Raw genomic sequence first — 20,206 nt, 5'->3', positions numbered from 1 at the left:
CCTCTGGGCTACGGGGAGGGCAGCGGCACCCCAAAGCTGCACCCCACAGCCACAGTCTGCACGTGCTGCAAAGTGCCACAGGAGGGAGGCGTTGCCAGCACCACAGCCCAATGCACCACAGCCCAATGCACCGCAGCCCAATGCACCGCAGCCCAATGCACCGCAGCCCAATGCACCGCAGCCCAATGCACCGCAGCCCAATGCACCACAGCCCAATGCAATGCACTGCAGCCCAATGCACCACAGCCCAATGCACCGCAGCCCAATGCACCACAGCCCAATGCACCACAGCCCAATGCAATGCACTGCAGCCCAATGCACCGCAGCCCAATGCACCGCAGCCCAATGCACCGCAGCCCAATGCAATGCACCGCAGCCCAATGCAATGCACCACAGCCCAATGCACCGCAGCCCAATGCACCGCAGCCCAATGCACCGCAGCCCAATGCACCGCACCCGCACCGGTGCTTGCACGGAGCCACAGCATGCTGGAGCACAGCAAAGCCATGCAGGAACAGTGCATGCACGTGGAGCGTTACCTGGCTGGCCGTGCAGTTGGACACGCAGGTTTTGCCATCGCTGCCCAAGTAGAAGTTGGTGGGACACGCACACTTGTGCCCCCCACCCGGAGACAGGAGGCAGAGGTTGCTGCAGCCGGCGTTGTTGGTCTTACAGGGGTGGTTGGGAACTGGGAAAGCGAGAGGGACGGAGCCGAGTCAGACCCAGGGGGAGGGCCGTGGCTTGGCCCCCAGCCTCAGGTCCCCGCTCACAGCACGCCTCCGCCTCCGCACCCCCCTCCTCCCTGCCCGGCACCCCCAGACCCTATTGGCACCGTGCGCTCAGCGCCGCCCCTCCTGCACTGCTCCTCAGAGCCCCCCCTGGCTCACCGTCGGGCTGCCGGTACGGGTGGTAGATGTGGATGTCCATGGGGCGGTGCAGAGTGCTGATCAGCAGCGTTTTGTTGGCACCCGTGGTTTTGTGGGCTCGGTTGATGGATTTGGTCTCCCAGTCGGTCCAGTAAATATAATCCTCAAAGAGGGTGAGGGCAAAGATGTGCGGGATGTCCTGGCTCAGCACTGCGTGGGGGAGAGGGCAGCTCAGCAAGGGTCCAGACCCACACCAGTGAGGGTCCCCTCGGCAAGGGGCAGCCCCCAGACCCCCAACCCGCTCTCAACATCGGGGTCAGCTCTGCTGGGAGCCGGCACTGGGGATCCCACCCCAAACCCAGGCTCCAGCTCCCAACCTCAGCACCCCACCATGGCCCAGAAGGGCCGCTCAGCTCTCACCTGTGTGTCTGTTGGAGCCGTCCAGGCTGGCAAACTCGATGTAGTCCTCCCGGGCATCGGCCCAATAGATGCGACTGTTGATGTAGTCGAGCGTGAGGCCGTTGGGCCACGTTATTTTGGTGTCGACGATGACGCTGCGGTTGGTGCCATCCATACCAATCTTCCCAATCAGCGAGTGGTCTCCCCAGTCTGTCCAGTACAGGTAACTGGGAAGGCAACGGAAGAGCAGAGCGGGGCTGAGCCCAGCCCAAAGCACGCACACGACCTGCTGGGTGTCCTGCAGGGTGTGAGGGGGGGGGTAGGATCACCCCCCCGCCCCCCCCCCCAGCATAACAGAGGACCTCCAGCCCCATCCTGACCACATCCCAGAGGCTCTCACCCATTCTGCACATCCACCACCAGCGCCCGGGGCTCCCGCAGCCCCGAATTCACCAGCACAGTTCGGTACGCTCCGTTCAGCTTCGACACCTCGATGGTGTCCCTCCCTTTGTCACACCAGTACAGGTTGCCCCCCACCCAGTCCACCGCCAGCCCGTCGGGGTTGCTGAGCCCGGTGCGGTGCAGAACCTGCAGAGAGAAACCCCACACGTTGGGACCGTGAGGGCATCAGCCCCCCTCCCACCCCCCCCCCAGCCGTCCCCGACCCCCACCTGGACGTTGCTGCCGTTGATGTGCATGCGGCGGATCATGCTGCCCTGCGTGGTGACGTCGGTCCAGTAGATCATCTGCTCCCGGTAGTCAAAATCCAGAGCCACGGCGTTGTTCAGACCCTGGGAGGAAGAGGGAAGCAGCCAAACGGTTTCAGTTGCTGCTGTAGGGTCGGTGGTGGGGGGGGGATGGGGGGTTCACAAGAGCAGCGAGCCCCCAGCAGCCCCTCCAGTCCCTGCAGTGGTGAAGGTGAAAGCAGCCACAACTGCAGTGCAGACCCTGACCTGCCGGGGTCCCTACAGAAGGGTTTGCATAGGATCTCGTGCGGAGTCATAGAGCTCATTTACACAGAGCCCACTGTGTGCATAGGAAGCTGTGAGCCCAGCCCCTCCCAGACCCTCATGCTGGGAGGCTTTGTGCATGCTGGACCCCCCCCCAGCTGCAGACCCCACCCGTCAGGCCGGTGCTCCCGTCCTGCCCCACACCTGCTTGAGCAGAGTGTAGTTGGAGCCGTCCAGGTTGAGCTTCCGCAGGTAGTACCGATTGGCAAAGATGAGGAAGGGCTCTTCGTCTGCACGGAGGGATCAGAAGAGGGGTCAGGACCCGCACCGTGGGCCCTCCCCACAGCACGCAGAGCACCGCCAGGGGCCGCAGCACCAGCAGCACCCCCACCTCAGACCCCACTCACCCGTGACAGCCTTACAGCTGGTGGGGTTGTCGGGTTTGAGCTTGTAGCCCTCTATGCACAGGCACTTGTAGCTCCCCAGGGTGTTGATGCACTTCTGGCTGCAGGGGTAGGTGGTGGAGCACTCGTCGATGTCGATGCACGTCTTCCCGTCGTCCTTCAGCCTGAACCCGGGACGGCATCTGCACTGCAGGAGGCATCGGGGATGTCAGACACGGATGGGCACCCGTGGGAGAGGTGGGTGCATGCAGGCAGGAGGAGGAGAGAGCTGCACGTGCAGGCACGGGCTGAGAGCAGCGCGCACGGCGCAGCACGGAGTGGGAGCAGCGCTGCTGCCAGGAGGGCTGGGATGCACAGCAGCATCGCTCCGGAGGGTCCCTACCTTGTACCCGATCTTGAGGTCCTCACACTCCTGGGAGCAGCCGCTCAGCTTCTTGTTGAGGCACTCGTTGATGAAGCAGTTGAGTTCATCGGAGCCGTCGGCGCAGTCGTTGTTGTTGTCGCACAGCAGAGCCTCCGGGATGCACTTCCCGTTCTTGCACATGAAGAAGGAATCGTTGCATTTGCTCTCTGCAGAGGGGTGAGAGGCAGCCGTCAGCGCCAGCAGTGGGGCAGCCCCACAGCCCGGAGCCAACCGCAGCCCTGCAGGCACCTGGGCTGCTGCAGCGCGGGTTCTTGGGCGCCTCATCCGAGTGGTCGTGGCAATCAAACTCCCCATCGCACTCCCACTGACTGTTGCTGAGGCAGCGGCCGTTGGCACAGCGGAACTCGTGGGGGCCGCAGGTCGGGTACTCTGCAAGAGACAGACAGCATTGGCACGGCCACCAACCCCCCACAGCCCCCCCACGGACCAGCAGGCAAAGAGGGCTCCACGGACACCTCTGGGCTCCCCAAGCAGCGCGCAGTGCCCGTGCGCACAGAGGGTGCTCTCCTGCAGTGCTCCCTCTGCTCACCCCCCCCCCTCCCCCAAAACTGACCCCCTCCCACCCCCCAAACTGACCTCCCCCCCCCTCTGCACCCACCGCACTCCGGGGACTCATCGGAGCCATCGCCGCAGTCGTCGTCGTGGTCGCAGACGAAGTGTTTGGGAATGCACTGTCGGTTCCCACACATGAACTCCCTCTCGTCGCAGGTGTTGTTGTACACTGTGACGGTGCAGTGTGCTCAGTCCCAGCTCCCCATATCCTCCCCCCAACAACCCCCCCCCCCACCCCATCCTCATCCCCCTGTGGGACTCACAGCAGCCGGCAGCGAGGGTCTCATCAGCCCCATCAGCACAGTCCTTGTCCCCATCGCAGAGCCAGCGCTCCGGCACACAGACGTACGTCCCCGGGCACTGGAAGGACCCCGTGCTGCACGTGGTCAGCCCTGGAGAAGGGATCGCGGGGGAAGAGCCGCCCACGGAGAGGCTGAGCTCCAGGCCAGGCGCCCTCGTGCTCCAGGGAGCCCCATAGGGCAGAATGCAGGAGGGCAGGGGGGTGGCGGGGGGAGGAGTGGGGCTGCAGCACTCACGGCAGCGGCTGTCCTCGTCAGAGCCGTCCCCGCAGTCGTCAGCCCCGTCGCACACCCACAGCTTGGAGATGCAGCGGTGGTTGTTGCATTCGAACTGCACGGGGTAGCAGAACTTGTCTGGGAGGGGAGAGGAGGGGCTCAGAGCTGGGGCGGCAGCCCTGCACCGTGCTGGGGGGGGGGCGGGGGGGGGAGGAGAGACGCGGGACCCCGGGATGGAGCTGGGATGGTTTCAGTCTGGGAGGTTGGGACATGAGAAGTAACCCCGAGAGCCGTAAGCAAGCACCCCTAAAGTGGCCGCGGGCGCATGGAAGTGCTGGCAAACGGATGTGCACCCGCTCTGCTCACAGGGAGGGGTCCACGCTCGTGCAATAGGAGCGCTACGAGCACCCAGGGCTGCTCCCCGGCCGCGGGATCTCGGAGGAGGGGCCCCTCAGCTCTCTCCCCCCGCTACGCCCCGAGCTGTCCCCACCCTGCCGCTCACTGCAGTGCGTCTCATCCTCCCCGTTCTCGCAGTCGTCCTCTTTGTCGCAGGTCCACGTCATGGGGATGCAGCGCCCGCTGGGACAGGCAAAGTAGTTGGCCGGGCATTTGGGCTTCCTCCCACCTGGGGTGGGAAGAAAACGGCCGTGAGAACAGCACCGTGGACCCCCCCCCGGCCCCAATATGGGGGTGTCCAAAGGGCCGCCCAACGCTCTCACCGGGGCAGTTGCGCTCGTCTGAGTAATCCCCGCAGTCGTTGGCCCCGTCGCACACCCAGCTGGGCGCGTAGCACAGGGACGTGTGCTCACACTTCTGGAACGTGGTGCCCTTCACCCCCAGCTTGAAGTAACTGCTGCAGTCGGTGGCGGCTGCGAGGAGGCGCAGCGTGAGCTGAGGGCTGCAGCTCTGACACACGGTGGTCAGAGGGGGATGGGGAGTGGGGTGGGGGGGATGCATGCGGGGCACTCACTGCAGTTCATCTCATCCGAGGCGTCCTCGCAGTCGATGAACTGATTGCAACGACTCGAGTTCCCAATGCAGCTCCCGTCGCGGCAGCGGAACTCGGTGGCGGCGCAGCTGGTTTCTGCAACGAGGGGTGAGGTCGGGTGGGGGTCCCGGCACCCACAAACCCCCCCCCCCTTCCCGCAGTGATACCGCACGCTGCCATCCCATCCCCCCGTTGCACCCCCAGCCCTGACTTCCAGGCTCTGAGCGCTGCTCTGCTGCCTGCAGAGCCCTCCCTCTCCGCTCCATGCATGCCAGCAGCGCACTGCACGTGCAGCACGACCCCTTTAGACCTTGACTCCGCGCTCAGCCCTCCCGTCGAGCTGAAGGTAACCCCTTTCCCAGCCCCTCTGTCCCCATCCCAGGCGGCTGACAGCAGCCTGGCGGGCGGCCATCGCTCACTGTTGCACGGCACTTCGTCCGAGTTGTCCCCGCAGTCGTCCACGCCGTTGCACCAGAAGCGGCTGGCGACGCAGCGCCCGTTCATGCAGTGCAGGAAACCCTTCTTGCATTTACGGCTGCCTGCGAGAGAAGGATGGGGAGGGGGGGGAGGGATGGGGGGCTGTGAGCGTTGGGGGTTTGCCAGCAGCGCGGGACCCTTCAGCAGAGGGGAAACTGCACAAGCGGGGTGAGGAAATGCATTCCTGGATTTCGGCTCGGCTTTTTGCAGCAGAGATCCTCCCCAGCTGCAAAGCGGGGGCTGCTGTAGGGTGAGGGCGCCTCAAAACCCCACCGGGACTGCTCAGGGGTGCCCCGTTCTCCAGAATCAGGGCAGCTCTGCAGCCCTCGCAGCCCGGCTGCTCCCAGCAATGGGGGCAAAGAGGGGCGGGGAGCAGCGGAGGGACGCGAGCAGGAGCCCAGCAGCCAGGAGCCCAGCGGGACGCACGCGTGGGACGAGCAAAGCAGCAGGAGGAGGAACCTTACTGCAGTAGGACTGCTTCTCGTCCGACTTGTCCTTGCAGTGCACCACGCCGTCGCACGTCCGGCTGAAGTCGATGCAGTCTCCGTTGCCGCACTCGAACTCGTCGTGCACATTGCAGGTGGAGTTCAGAGCTGCGAGGGGTGCAAGGAGGGTCAGCGCCGCCGCCGGGAGGAGCGGAGCCCCCCTTCTCCTCCCCCACCCCATCCCCTCCTGCCGGCTGTCAGCTTCCACCTCCCCTCCACCTTTGCAGGTGAAATCCTCCTGCAGCACGCGCTCGCCGCGGCAGGAGCAGTTGACGTGTCCTTTGGGGGTGAGCAGGCACAGGTCCTGGCAGCCGCCGTTGTTCACCCTGCACGGGGACAGCTCACCTGGGAGAGACACACAGCGGTCCCACTCAGCAGCCCTTCCCCTGAGTCCTTCCTGGAGGGGGGAGGGGAGGCACGGGACCCTCCCCAGGCACTTCAGTGGGGGGATGAGTGGGTTTGGGGGGGGGGTCCGTCCTCCCCAGAGCTCAGCAGGAGCACAAATGGGGGGAATTCTCTCTCTTCAGCCTACAGAGCTTGAGTGTCCCCAAGGGACTGGGATGACCCCAGGGGATTAGGATGACCCCAGGGGATTGGGATGACCCCAAGGGACTGGGATGACCCCAGGGGATTAGGATGACCCCCAAGGGACTGGGATGACCCCAAGGGACTAGGATGACCCCCAAGGGACTGGGATGACCCCAAGGGATTGGGATGACCCCCAAAGGACTGGGATGACCCCAAGGGACTAGGATGACCCCCAAGGGACTGGGATGACCCCCAAGGGATTGGGATGACCCCAAGGGACTGGGATGACCCCAGGGGATTAGGATGACCCCAGGGGATTAGGATGACCCCAAGGGACTGGGATGACCCCAAGGGACTGGGATGACCCCAAGGGGATTAGGATGACCCCAAGGGACTGGGATGACCCCAGGGGATTGGGATGACCCCAAGGAACAGCTGCAGGGCAGGAAGGAAGGACGGTGGGACGTTCTCTGCAAGGCGTCCTTACAGCTGTCGGTGTCGTTGGCCACAGCAATGATGCCCATGGGCTGCTGGGGGATGTCAACGCGCAGCAGCTTCATGTCAGTGCCCACGTATTTGTTGGCCCTCTGCACGGCGCGGCGCACCCAATCCGTCCAGAAGATGTAATCGCCGTAAACAGCCAGGCCAAAAGGGTGCACGGGCTCCGACTTCAGGATCACCTGCAGGATGTTGGCGAGCCATGAGCACAGAGCATCCCGGCTGTGGGACAGCCCCACGCACTGCCTGCCCCACACACTGCCTGCCCCACAGAACCGCTCTCCCCCACTCACGTGGCGATGGGACCCGTCGTATTCGCAGCGCTCGATCTTATCCAGCGTGGCATCAGAGAAATAGATCTTCTCAGCCCTGTGGTCGATGGCCAACCCGTTGGGCGTGCGGATGTCCTGGTCGATGATGATGAGGACGTTGGCACCGGACAGGGTGGCACGCATGATGCTGGGATGCTGCTCGTTCCAGTTGGTCCAGAACATCAGGCTGGAAGGGAAGGGATGCGGGGAGGGGTGCATGGTGCCACCGCGACCCCCACCTCCCCGCCAGCAACGCGGCGGCCCAATGCAGCCCCCCTCCTCCACTCACTTCTGGCACTCGTCGAGCACAAAGGCCCGCGGGTGGTCGTCCCCCGACATGGTGATCACCGTTTCCCTCTCGAAGGCCCCCAGCCGGCTCTGGTCCACGGTGTGGCGGGTGATGGTGGAGGTGGTGTAGCTCGTCCAGTACAGCGTGTCCCAGCCGCGGTGGTACGCCAAGCCCTCCACCGAGCCCACGTCTGCAGGGAGAGGATGGGAAGGGGTGAGCAGCTCCGGGCCCGAAGCTTAAGGGGGGGTTCCGTTCTGAGGGGACGCAACGATGGCAGAGCGTGGAAACCCTTCCTTCCAGCTCCTCGGCCGGGAAGCCGAGCTGCACACCCAGCCCTCCTCCCCATTAACGATCAACAGAAGCTTTAATGAAGCAGCAGTGAGAGATGGAACCTGCTCTCCTGGTCTCAGTAATAAAAGCCACCTCGAGTGCCAAATGTAAACACGCTCATTAGGGAGAGCGTTTATAGCCCTCGCTGGAGGTTCTCCCTGGCGATGCAGAGCAACAGCCACAGGAGCCAAGGAAACCGACCAAGCACAAAGCGAGGGCTGGAGGTGAGGGTTGGGCTGCGAGGTCTGCTCGGCCCCCACGGCTCAGCCCGGCCACGAAGCGCAAACGCAGAGCAGATCCCAGATCTGCAGCGTGTGTTTGCAGAGCAGAGCACAGCTACGTGCACGGCCGAGCCTCGTGATGCGCCTCCCGAGCCGGGGGGAGCACAGCGAGCGCTGCTGGCATCCGAGGCCCTCTGCCACAGAGGAGGGTGAGAATTCCCAGCTGAGCTCAGCAAACGTCGCTCCAAACAGCCCTGGGCACCAAAGAGTCCCAGAACATCCCGTGCTGGGAGGGAGCCAAGGAGATCACCAAGGCCAACTCCGAGGTGAACCGAGAGAGGGGGAAGGCGGGCAACGCACGTGGGAGCTGGGGAGGCAGGGGGGTGGGGGGGCTGGGGGGGCTGGGGAGCCCCTGAGGATGCTCACTCTCAACGATGGTTCTGCGCCCCGTGCCGTCGTCGTTGATCTGCTGGATGTTCCCGAAGTGGATGTCGCTGTAGAAGATGCGGTTGCTGCCTTTGGTGCCGTAGCGGTAATCGAAGGCCAAAGCGATGACGTTCTTCATGTGCTCGGCGTCCTCGAAGGGTTTGATGGGGGCGTTGAGGTTGTTCTCATCCGACAGGTGGATGCTCTTCAGGATGGTGCGCTCGGAGTACAGCAGGTAGCCGTCGTAGTCGCGGCAGCTGACGCCGTCCTCAGACAGCATCCCGTGGGCGCAGGCGCACGTCCGCCGCCCGCCGCCGCGGAACAGACACAGCTGCTGGCAGCCGCCGTTGTTCTGAGCGCAGACGTTGGTGCCTGCATGGACGGGGTGCTCAGAGCACTGCCCCGAGGGAGCAGCGCCCCCCAATCACCCCCCACCCCACCCCAGGCACTCGGCCCCACGCACCCTTCTGCCGCGCGCGGTTGAAGACTTTGATGTCTTTGAGCTGCACGCCGATGCCCGTCCGCAGGGACACCGACTCGGTCGCGTTGTCTTTGCTGCCCCTCTTAATGGAGCCGTTTGCATGAGTCCTGCAATGGGGTCCGGTCACGGTGCGGCTCGGCCCCAGCCGGGTCTTCGGCTCTGAGCCCGGTCCCCATCAGCCCCCCCAGCGGTGCCGGCCGTGGGGACCCCCACCTGTCGCTCCAGTAAATGTAGTCCTCGAAGACGGAGACGGAGAACATGTCCATGTTGTTGCTGGACAGCACCACCTCCCGGTTCTCGCCCGTCTCCAGGTCGATGCGCTCAATCTTATCCGTCCGCGCGTCACACCAATACAGCTTCCCGTCCTGAGCAGAGGAGAACCCATCCCAGTCAGCAGCCGGCGGAGCGCAGACGAGGCCGACCCCGAGGCAGCCCCACACCCCCACCCCATCCCGAGGCTCAGAGCGCAGCCGTGGGCTGCTGTGTGGACGGACGGAGGGCGGTCCGAGGGGTCCCACAGCTCCCAGCACCGCAGGCCCCACACCCTCCGTGCGCACTCCTCGCCCCCCCACCACACACCTCATAGTCGACGGATATCCCGTTGGGCCAACTGATGCTGACGTTCACCAGCACCATCCGCTCGGTGCCATCCAGGCGCGACCGCTCGATGCGGGGGTACTGCCCCCACTCCGTCCAGAACAGATACCTACAGGGACCACAGCAATGCGACCACAGCGCCCTTCGGCAGCACCCCCTGCTGGGGCTGGAGGACCTCAAGCCATTCCCCAGGCAGCAGCTCCCCCCCCCCCCAACCCCCCCACGCCCCCCGGATGCCACCGACGCGCATCTCCTCACCCCTTCTCCGGGTGCACAGTGATGGCCCGCGGTTTGTCCAAGCCCTGGGAGATGACCACGTAGCGGAAGGACCCGTTCAGCCTGGCCACCTCGATCACATCAAAGCCCTGATCCGTCCAGTAGATGTTTCCTGCACAGAGGGTCCGTGAGCGCCCACCCCCCCCGTTATCCCACTGCTCCCCCCCCCCACGCAGACCCCACTCACCCGCGATCCAATCCACGGCAATGCCCTCCACGCGCCCGATGCCGTTGGTGACCACATCCTCACGCCACGTCTGATCCCTCTTGGCACGGCTGATGGTGCTCAGCCCCATGTCCACCCAATAGATGGTGTCGTTCTCTACGGGCAGAGGGCTCACGTCGGTGAGTGCTGTCAGGGCTGCCCCAACCTCCCCGACCCACAACCCCACGGCACAGCCCACACCTCACCTGCGTGGAAGTCGATCCCCACGGCCAGAGAGGTCCCCGACACCGGAACGAGGGCGTCTGATTTGTCATTGGGGTCCAAAGGAATGCCACGGATCCCCTCGTGGACAGAGTAGAGGAGGAAGGAGCCGACGCCTGCAGCGCATGGGGGCAGTGAGGGCAGCGCTGGGCACGGCCCCCCGGCAGACCCCCACCGACGGGTGTGTGTCCTTCGTGCCTCTGCTCTGCTCACAGCCCCGCCTGCTCAGAAGCGGGTGAGCAGAAGGGGGAAAGCTGCCCTCCCACAAGCAGGATGGGACGGCTGTGGGTACAGGAAGGGAAGAACACGCTCTAAACCGAGAACCGACGCAGCCGGGGATGGGATGGGGCCTCAGACCACAGCAGAGAATGGCAGCAGAGCCCCTCCTGGCTTCACTCCGTGACCACGGCTGCACCCAGAGAGCTCTGCACTGCACCCCCAGCTCAGGGCCTCACGCAGCAGCGCTGACCCCCAGAGCTCCTTATGGGGCGCCGACCCCATTGTGGGCCCGGGACAGACAGACACAGCCCCCCCCTCCCCCCCACCTCCAGCTGAGCGCTGGCACAGAGCGCTGCGCCGCGGCCAGGGCTGTGTTGTTATTCCATCCCTGCCCTGACCCAGATGGTGCCGTAACTCCGGCCAAAAGGACAGAACACCGTGCACACAAACAGCCTTTGAGAGGCGCTGGCACTGAGCACCACGGGGGAGGGCTGTCCTTTCTCCAAGGATGACGGTGGCAAACGGGGCAGAGATTTGGGAGCAGCCGGGAGAGACCGTTCACAGCTGCAGGGCTGGGGCTGCGCAGCGACCTCGGGGGCCACAAAGCCACCACCACCACCACCACTCCGCTCCCCATCGCCCCATCCACGCGGCGCTGAGCCCTGGTGCTGCCCCACACACGTGGGGCACAGCGGCACTCACCCTCACAGGACTGCTGCCCGCTCTTCAGGCTGTACCCAGCGGTGCACATGCAGGAACGTGAGGTCTCCGAGGTGGGCAGGCACAGCTGCGAGCAGTCGCCGTTGTTCACGCTGCAGGGGTTGCTGCCGGCTGCATGGGGAGGCGAAGGGTGAGGGGTGACGCAGGGTGGGCGCCCCCCCAGGACCCCCCCCCACGTTCCACACAGCCCCCGCCGGCCGCTCACCCTGCTGGATGCTCTCGTCGTACACCTTCATGTGCATCACCAACGTGGTGCTGTTGCGCAGCACCGTCACCTCCGTGCCGTCCTTCTTGTTGCAGGTCCCCATCCGCTCCGACGCCTGGTCAGCCCACCACAGCTTGTCCCCTGCGTGCAGGGTTAGGAGCATGCAGCAGCTTTCCCCGTCCCCTCCTCGCCCAGCAGCAGAGCCGCAGCTCCACGCAGCTCTGAGGCGACGGCACGGAGGGAAGGGGCTGCGCCCACCGTCATGGAGCAGCAGCAGGCGGGGAGGAGGGCCGGGAGGAAGGCCAGGAGGAGGGCCAGGACCCCGCACCCCATCACCCCACAGCTCTCACCCATGATGGCCAACGCGGTCGCCTTGCTCAGCTGGCTCTTGACCGCCACGATCACCTCCAGATCGCTGCCATCCAGGTTGCATCTGTTGATGGTGCCGTTGCCGGAGCTGATCCAGTACAGTTTGCTCTCGGGGTAATCAATGGCCAGGCCTGGGGACGAGGGAGCGGCGGCGTCAAAAGGACACGCAGGGATTGTCACCATCAGGAGGGGAGGGCGGTGCTGGCGGAGCAGATGGGAGCCCCCGGGTCGGGGCGATGCAGGGGGACACCCATACCAACAGGGCCCCTCTGGTTGGTGAAGAGGAGCGTGCGGTTGCTGCCGTCCATGTTGGCCACGCTGATGTTGTCCCCATCCGTCCAGTAGAGCTTCCTGCAGTGAGGGAACGGTGAGCTGGGAGGGGGGCTGAGCCCCACAGAGACGGCCCACCTCTGTGTGTGTGTGTGTGTGTGTGTGTCAGCCCAGAGCCCGGCACCCAACACCCAACACCCAGCCTACAGCCCAGCACCCAACTCAGCACCCCATCCCCAGCACCCATGGGTGCAGGCTGACGGCCCCATCCCTGGGGATGGAGGTGGGTCACGCCTGCAGCCCGGCCCTGCAAAGCTCCATGCACGCTGCTGCAGCTCCGCGCACACACTCATAGGGCACACACTCGTGGTGCACACGTGTTGGCACCCCGCTCCTCATGCACGCATGCACCGGAACGCAGCCTGCTCCTTCTTGCACACCCCCAAAGCACCGCCCCGCACCCCATCTCCCCCCTCACACCTCCCACACGCTCTGACACACACAGTGCACAACCTGCTCCCTGCACCACACACGTGTGCTGTGCCAGCCGCGCTCCCACGTGCGCCCACCGTGGCACAGCGACGCTCCCAGAGCCCACGTTGGGGGGGGGGGGGGGGCACGTACCCATGGAGGGGGTGCACCACCAGGCAGTGGGGTTTATCCAACCCCTGGATCACGGCGTTCTTGAAGGAGCCGTCCAGCCTGGCCACGTTGATCTGCTTCTTGTTGGTGTCGTAGCTGGTCCAGAAGAGGTTTCTGGAAACCCAATCCACAGAGAGGCCGTGAGCGTTGGGCAGGTCTGAAAAGCAACGGGACGGGGACGGAGGTCAGCGGGGGTTGGCGGGGCCGTGAAGGGCTGCCCTATGGGCACAGCTCCCCCGCGCCCACCCGCAGACACGACGGTCTCCACGCCGGTGCCGTTGATGAAGGCTCTTTTGATGGTCTGCGTGCGCACATCAGACCAATAGATGCGCTGCTCCACGGCGTCGTAATCCACCACGGTGACGTTGTCGATGTCGGGGACGGTGAAGGAGATGATGTAGTTGTAGTAGGGGTTGTCGATGTCCACCCCCCGGATCTCCATCTGCCGTGCGTACAGCAGGAACTTCTTGAACTCTGCGGGAAGAGGGGGGGCCGTGGTGGGACCTCAGCCCTGGGGTGGGGGGTGGGGGGGAAAAGGGGGGGGCTGAGCGCCTGACAGCGCCCGCAGCCGCACCGTAACACGTGGTGTTGTCCTTATCCAGCTTCATGAGGTGCGGGCAGGCGCAGGACAGCGTGCGGTTGTAGTTGATGAGGCAGAGGTGGGAGCACGGCCCTTTGCCTCCGTTGGCTTCGCAGGGGTTGGGCGCTGCGGAGAGGATGGGGAGGTCACAGCAACGCCAGGACCCCCATCCCCGACGTTCAACCCCCCCTCAGACCCCCAACGAGGCTCACCCAGGGGCTGCCGGGAGGGGTGGTACACCTGCAGGTCGAAGGGCTGCGTGTTGGTCCTCTGCACCACCGTCACGTTGTGCCCCGTCCATTTGTTGGCCTTGGCCAAGGTGTTGGTGCGCCAGTCGGTCCAGTACACCTCCCCCCCGTAGAGGGTGACAGCAAAGGGGTGTGAGAGGTACTCGTGGCCCCGCAGCACCTCGATGTGCCCTGTGCCGTCGTACAGGGCTGAGTAGATGGCGTCCGACCTGCGCCCAAGAGATGGGGCCGAGGGGTGAGAGCCAGCACAGAGCAGGACCCAAAGCAACAGCAGCAGCCCGGGCTGCGAGCGGGGATGGAGTTGGGGGGATCCGAGCCCACCTGGCGTCAATCCAGAGGATGCGCTTCTCCAGGTAGTCCACAGTGAGCCCGTTGGGCCACCCCCCAGAGCCCGTCTCCTTGTGGATGGTGCGCCGCCCCGCGCCGCTCATGGAGGCGGCCTCGATGCGGGGCAGGCTGGCGTCCCAATCCGTCCAGAAAAGGATCCTATGGGGACAACGGGGCAGCGCTCAGCGGGGACGCAGCGGCACCGCCATCCCCCCTCTCCCCCCCGCGGCCCCAAGGAGGGCGAGGAGCTCTCACCCATAGCGGGGGTCCAGGGCGATGGCGCGGGGGTGCTCGATGTCCCCCGCCAGCAGCGTGGTGCGCATGGTGCCGTCCAGCTTGGCCACCTCGATCTGGTCCAGGTTGCTCTCCACCCAGTAGATGTTGCCGGCGATCCAATCCACCGCCAGGCCCTCCGGGGTGGCCAACCCGTACTGGATCACCACCTCGAAGCTGGTCAGAGCTGTGGGGCGCACAGCAGTGGGGCTGAGGCCGGCTGCACCACCCCACAGCCACCCCACCCTCATCCTGAATGGGCTCAGTGGGGGCGGGCGGTGGGGACACGTCTGAGATTTACACCCTCCTATGGCCCCGAACCCCGGGGGGAAACGGCCCCACATGTGAGGCATCAGAAAGCACAACGAGTCGGGGCCCGGGGCTTTGTGCTCCCAGCTGCTGGGCTGCAATTACTATTAGGGAAGCGGTGGGAAATGCTAATTAACTCCTACATAACGAGCAGCTTTGGAGAGCAGAAGGGGATGACGGCCGGAGCTGTGGGGCTGCAGCAGAGCCCTTCATTCCCAGGGCCCTATCCTGACCCCTGCAGCACCCCGGGACTACGCACCCCCGTTCTCCAGCAGTTTGCCCCTGTAGATCTTGTCCTCCACCACGTCAGTCCAGTACAGAGAGCTCTGGTTGAGGTGGAAGTCCAAGGCGATGGTGTTGCGCAGCCCGGGCACCAGGACGCTGTAATCCCCGCGGTGCAGATCGATGCGACGGATCTCGTGGCGGTTGGAGAAGATGATGAACGGTTTGAAAGGGTCTGGGGAGCACAGGGAGGGCTCAGAAGGGGAGGGGGGCGCAGCAGAGGGACCGACGGACCCTCAGTGGGGGACCCCCTGCCCCACATCCCCCCTGCCCCACGTCCCCCCTGCCCCACATCCCCCCTGCCCCACAGCAGGCAGCAGACCCCTGGTACTGCTGACAGCGCTGGAGCCCAAAGCCCCAAAGCCTTTCCATCCCCCCATGTCCCGCTCGGTGCTGCAGGATCAATGCCACCCAGAGGGGGTGAAGCCACGAGCCCCTCACGCCCACCCCTGGCACCCACCGAGGCTGCGGCAGCTCTCGCCGTCGGGCTCCAGCATCCAGCCCTCGTAGCACGAGCACTTGACGTTGTACTTGTCCTGCTCGCACTTCTGGCTGCACTTGAGGTGCTTGGCGCAGTAGCTCTGGATCTGGCAGGTCTTGTTGTCCGCTCCCAGCTCCATACCCAGGGGACAGGAGCACACGATGCCCTCCCCGGGGGCCACGGTGCAGTTGTGGCTGCAGCCGCCGTTGTTCAGAGAGCACTGATCTGCGGGGAGGGGATGGGATGTGCGCCTCAGCTCCATCCCTGCGTGTGTCACCTCCATCCCTGTGCACTTGAACTTCATCCCTGTGCACTTGAACTTCATCCCTGTGCACCCCAACTTCATCCCTGTGCACCCCAGCTCCATCCCTGTGCACCCCAGCTCCATTCTGTGCACCTCAGCTCCATCCCTGTGTCACCTCCATCCCTGTGCACCTCACCTCCATCCTGAGCACCTCAGCTCCATCCCTGCATGTGTCACCCCCATCCCTGTGCACCCCAGCTCCATCCCTGTGCACCCCAGCTCCATCCCTGTGCACCTCAGCTCCATCCCTGCATGTGTCACCTCCATCCCTGTGCACCTCAGCTCCATCCCTGTGCACCTCAGCTCCATCCCTGTGTGTCACCTCCACCCTGTGCACCTCAGCTCCATCCTGAGCACCTCAGCTCCATCCTGCGTGTGTCACCTCCATCCCTGTGCACCTCAGCTCCATCCCTGTGCACCTCAGCTCCATCCCTGTGCACCTCAGCTCCACCACTGTGCACCCCAGCTCCATCCTGAGCACCTCAGCTCCATCCCTGTGCACCTCAGCTCCATCCCTGTGTGTCACCTCCATCCTGAGCACCTCAGCTCCATCCCTGTGCGCCTCAGCTCCATCCCTGTGCACCTCAGCTCCATCCTGCGTGTGTCACCTCCACCCCTGCACCCAACCATGGCACCCCATGCCCAACTCACCGCACAGCTCGCCCTCATCGGAGCCGTCCCCGCAGTCGTCGGATCCATCGCAGAGCTTCTCGGGGGGGAGGCAGATGGAGGTGTTGTTGGCACAGGTGTGCGAGGGCGGTTTGCACACCAACGACTCGCAGTTCTCCTCGTCTGAGTTGTCCTCGCAGTCGCTGTCCCCATCGCAGACCCACGCTTTGCTGATGCAACGCGCTGCAGGAGGGAGGGAGGGAGGAGGGGTCAGACCCGGCGACGGCACTCGCGGTGCCCCCAAAATCCTCGGTGCCATCGAGCCCAGGGCGGCCCCAGAGGGACACAGCGCTGAGGTCCCCCTCTGCCCCACTCTCACCTGAGTCCTTGCAGCCGAATTTGACGTTGGGGTCGCAGACGTGGGTCACCCCCTCGCAGTTTTTCTCGTCGCTGGAGTCCATGCAGTCGGTGTCGCCGTCGCAGCGCCAGCGCATGGGGATGCAGAGCCCGTCCAGGCGGCACTGGAACTCATCGGTGTGGCAGCCCCCGGGTGGGCGTGTGGCTGCAGGGAGGGGGGGCAGAGCTCAGCATCTGCACCCGGGGCTGGGGGGGTTGGGAGGGGCAGCAGTGGGGCCGGAGGGGTTGGGAGCATCCAGGAGAGCTATGGGGGCACCCAATGTGGGGGGCAGAGGCTGCAGGATTCCCTGCATGAGGGCAGCAGAGCCCACGGCACGAGGCTGCTCCTCTGCGCCCATCTCTCTGTCCTGCCTGCGCCCGCCTCCCCATTCCGACCACCCACCCCCGCCGCCCCCACCCCCAGAGCAGGGGTTCGGGGGCGGCCATCAGCTCGGCTCCCCCCCCCCGGGCTCACCCTGGTTGGTGCAGTTGGCGTGAGTCTCGTCGCTGTAATCCCCGCAGTCGTTGTCCCCATCGCACGTCCAGTGCACGGGGATGCAGCGCCCGCTGTTGCATTTGAACTGATTGCTGGAGCAGGAGTGGCTGCAGCCCGCCTCGTCGCTGTTATCCCCGCAGTCGTTGTCTGGGGTGGGGGGGGGGGGGTGGGGGGAGGAGAAAGGAGAGGAAAGGGTTCAGAGAGCACCCGGAGCTGAGGAGGGGCTGGTGGAGGCAGCGGGGGTGGGGGGGGAAGCGGGGAACAGCGGGGTTTGGGCAGAGCGCACAGACAGACGGATGGACAGACAGACAGACAGACAGACAGACAGACGGACGGACAGACAGACGGACGGACAGACACAGGGTGGTGGCAGCCCCTCTGGAGCTGGCAGAGGGACCCCCGCAGGGGCGGCCGGGCTGTATGGAGAGCCCCACGGCTCCCACCCGTCCTCTTGTGTCCCCCCCCCTGACCCCCCCAACATGCTCACCAGGCTCAGCCACAGCAGCGGCAGGAAACGAAACACAGAAACTGCATAGATCAGCCATGGACCTGGGGGGTGGGGGGGTGGGGGGATGTGTGGGAGGTGGGGGAGCTGGGGGGCACCCAGCGCCGATGGAACGTGGGGGGCAGCGCGGTGAGCACGGGGTGCGCCCATGGGGGGGATGCGAGCTGGAAGGAGCCCCAGCTCCCACCAGGGGGTGGTGGGGGTTTGGTTCTGACGACGCCGTGGCAGTGGCAGAGCACCCCACCACCTCACCCCGCGCTCTGTAACGCGGCTGCCGGGCTCACCGGCAGCACTGCACGGCTCTGCTCTGCTGCTGATGTCCGCTGAGCTCCTCCGCCTCCCCGCTATAGGGATGCTCAGCGTGAGGGGGGTGGGCTGCGCCCCCACTTCTGCGGCACAGGAGACCCTCCCTGACCCTACAGGCTGAGCTCCCCCGCAGTCTGCAGGAGGGGAGCACTGCACCGAGCTGCGACAGCCACTGCTGCAGCGTCTGGAGAGAGCCGGCCCGAGGGGGCTGCGGCACTCCGGGTTGGGGGGGCAGGATTTGGGGGTTGCGTGGGGGCCAGGTGAGGGGCCGGTGCATGTTGATCTATGCACTAACCGGTAGGTTTTGGACAGTTCTTTTCGTCAGAGCCATCCCCACAATCTTTTTCTGAAACACAGAACCAACCAAGACAGGAGGGTGGGCACGATGACAAACACAACACCACGGCACACGCACAGCCAGCAGCACGAGGGTGGGCACACCGACAGGGACACACAGACACACCGAGCCGAGGGAGGGGAGATCAGAAGCAGTTGGAGCTGTTGGGGCCGGGGGGGGTCCCGCTGTCAATGCAGCCCCCTGCCCTTAACTGCACCTGGGTGGGGGGGGGGGGGGGGGGGGCAGGGAACCCACAGCCCCTCGGCGGAGCAGCTCCAGGAGGGGCTGACCCAGACGGGTCTGGGGGGGCTCCAGGGAGCAGCTTTCACCCCGCAGCTCTCCGCTCACCCCCTGCGCACACCAGGGGGTGCTGAGCTCTGCTCTGCGGCGCAGCGCACGCCTCACCTGCTGTGAAGCCACTAATTAACCCCACCACGAATTGCTGCTAGGAAGAGGGAAATGAACCCGTGGAGAAGGAGGGCGGCCTGGGGGCAAAGCCTCCTCCCCAGCCCCGAGCACGGAGCGGAGCCCTTCGCTGCCTTCCCGGGGCGCGGAGTTTTGGCACCTTGCAAACAACGCCGAAATGCGCCCTGCCACGCTGCTCCTGCACCCCACGCAGCCGCGGCAACGGGGGGTCTCAGCGCTGCAGCGCAGCCAACGCCTCCTCCCTGCACTGCTCTGCTGCTCAGCACACGGATGTCAGCTCCCACCTCTGATCTCACCGTCCCTGCGCCCCCTTCCAGCCCCTTACCGTTGTCGCAGCGCCAGTTGATGTTTATGCAGCGGCCGTTGTTGCAGGTGAACTGCGTCAGGGGGAAGCAGGTGGGGTAGGCTGCGGGGGAGGGAGAGGCACCGTCAGCACAGCCACGATCCCCCCCCCCTGCCCTCCAACCCCCACGAGCCCACCCCGGAGGGACCCCCACTCACCACACGATGCGGATTCATCCGAGCGGTCCCCGCAGTCGTCATCCAGGTCGCACGTCCAGGAGATGGGGATGCAGCGCCCGCTGGCGCAGGAGAACTGGTTGGGGGAGCAGGTCCGGGCTGGGCAGGACAGACAGACAGACAGAGCACCGTCAGCACCCAGGGAGAGGTGAGGAACAAACCCCCCCATCCCCCCCAAAGCTGCCCCCCACAGAGCTCCTCACCCGAGCACGTGGAGTTGGACTCATCCTCGTTGTTCCCGCAGTCGTTGTCCCCATCGCACAGCCAGCGGTTGGGGATGCAGCGGTTGTTCTTGCACTTGAAGCGGTCCGAGGGACAGGTGTGCTGGTCTGTGGGGGGGGGGACACGCTCAGGACCGGCCCATTGTCCCCCCCCAGCCCCCCGATCCCCCCGCAGAGGCGTTACGCACGGCACAGCTCGGGCGCCTCGTCGCTGTTATCCAGGCAGTCGTTGTCCCCGTCGCATTTCCAGCGCTCCTGGATGCAGCGGTTGTTCTTGCAGGCGAACTCTCCGGGCTGGCACTGAGGAGGGGGGATGTAGGAGGGGTTGGCTGCAAAGGAAAAGCAGGGAAGGGGAGGGAGGGGGGGGGGGGGGGGAATGGCTGTAACCAGGAGCTGTGGGGACAGCGGCCAGGACTGTGCGTCCCAACGCCCACACGGCCGCCCCACAGCTTCCAGACACAGCGTGGCAGGACGCAGCCCCACGGCGCGGAGATGCAGACCCCCCCCTCCCCTCTCCATCCCCATCACCCCCCCAGGGAAGCCGTACCCTCGCAGGTGACAGAATCCGCTCCCAGGATCTGATCCTCGGCGCAGGCGCACTGCCGGCCCCGCGGCGTGGCCAAGCAAAGGCTGCTGCAGCCGCCGTTGTTGACGCGGCATTTGTTGGAGCCCACTGTGGGGACAGAGAGGGGCAGCAGAAAGGGGTTCAGCACTCAGG

General features: G+C 65.4%; 1 protein-coding gene across 1 annotated transcript in view; it reads right to left on the bottom strand.

Annotated features, from left to right (window-relative positions):
• LRP1 (LDL receptor related protein 1) overlaps nt 1-20,206 on the bottom strand; it is a 68,325-nt gene that overhangs the window by 12,106 nt on the left and 36,013 nt on the right. The window contains 48 exon segments of the mRNA NM_205242.3: nt 540-688; nt 888-1,076; nt 1,287-1,492; nt 1,666-1,853; nt 1,937-2,056; nt 2,420-2,505; nt 2,623-2,806; nt 3,002-3,189; nt 3,272-3,412; nt 3,642-3,764; nt 3,859-3,987; nt 4,132-4,248; nt 4,601-4,735; nt 4,830-4,979; nt 5,081-5,194; nt 5,518-5,637; nt 6,040-6,168; nt 6,280-6,405; nt 7,076-7,268; nt 7,380-7,584; nt 7,687-7,876; nt 8,664-9,035; nt 9,127-9,251; nt 9,358-9,509; nt 9,724-9,850; nt 10,000-10,129; nt 10,205-10,339; nt 10,429-10,560; nt 11,366-11,494; nt 11,589-11,729; nt 11,939-12,088; nt 12,214-12,308; nt 12,852-13,026; nt 13,116-13,343; nt 13,444-13,575; nt 13,662-13,906; nt 14,019-14,183; nt 14,280-14,484; nt 14,866-15,063; nt 15,349-15,594; nt 16,325-16,525; nt 16,662-16,844; nt 17,154-17,321; nt 19,074-19,154; nt 19,250-19,366; nt 19,471-19,596; nt 19,677-19,817; nt 20,036-20,161. Coding sequence (NP_990573.3) covers nt 540-688; nt 888-1,076; nt 1,287-1,492; nt 1,666-1,853; nt 1,937-2,056; nt 2,420-2,505; nt 2,623-2,806; nt 3,002-3,189; nt 3,272-3,412; nt 3,642-3,764; nt 3,859-3,987; nt 4,132-4,248; nt 4,601-4,735; nt 4,830-4,979; nt 5,081-5,194; nt 5,518-5,637; nt 6,040-6,168; nt 6,280-6,405; nt 7,076-7,268; nt 7,380-7,584; nt 7,687-7,876; nt 8,664-9,035; nt 9,127-9,251; nt 9,358-9,509; nt 9,724-9,850; nt 10,000-10,129; nt 10,205-10,339; nt 10,429-10,560; nt 11,366-11,494; nt 11,589-11,729; nt 11,939-12,088; nt 12,214-12,308; nt 12,852-13,026; nt 13,116-13,343; nt 13,444-13,575; nt 13,662-13,906; nt 14,019-14,183; nt 14,280-14,484; nt 14,866-15,063; nt 15,349-15,594; nt 16,325-16,525; nt 16,662-16,844; nt 17,154-17,321; nt 19,074-19,154; nt 19,250-19,366; nt 19,471-19,596; nt 19,677-19,817; nt 20,036-20,161 — 7,607 coding nt within the window.

This window comes from Gallus gallus, chromosome 34, assembly GCF_016699485.2.
Source record: "Gallus gallus isolate bGalGal1 chromosome 34, bGalGal1.mat.broiler.GRCg7b, whole genome shotgun sequence".
NCBI lineage: Eukaryota > Metazoa > Chordata > Aves > Galliformes > Phasianidae > Gallus > Gallus gallus.
Note: the sequence above shows the minus strand (reverse complement) of the source record. Positions and strands in the feature narration are given on the sequence as shown.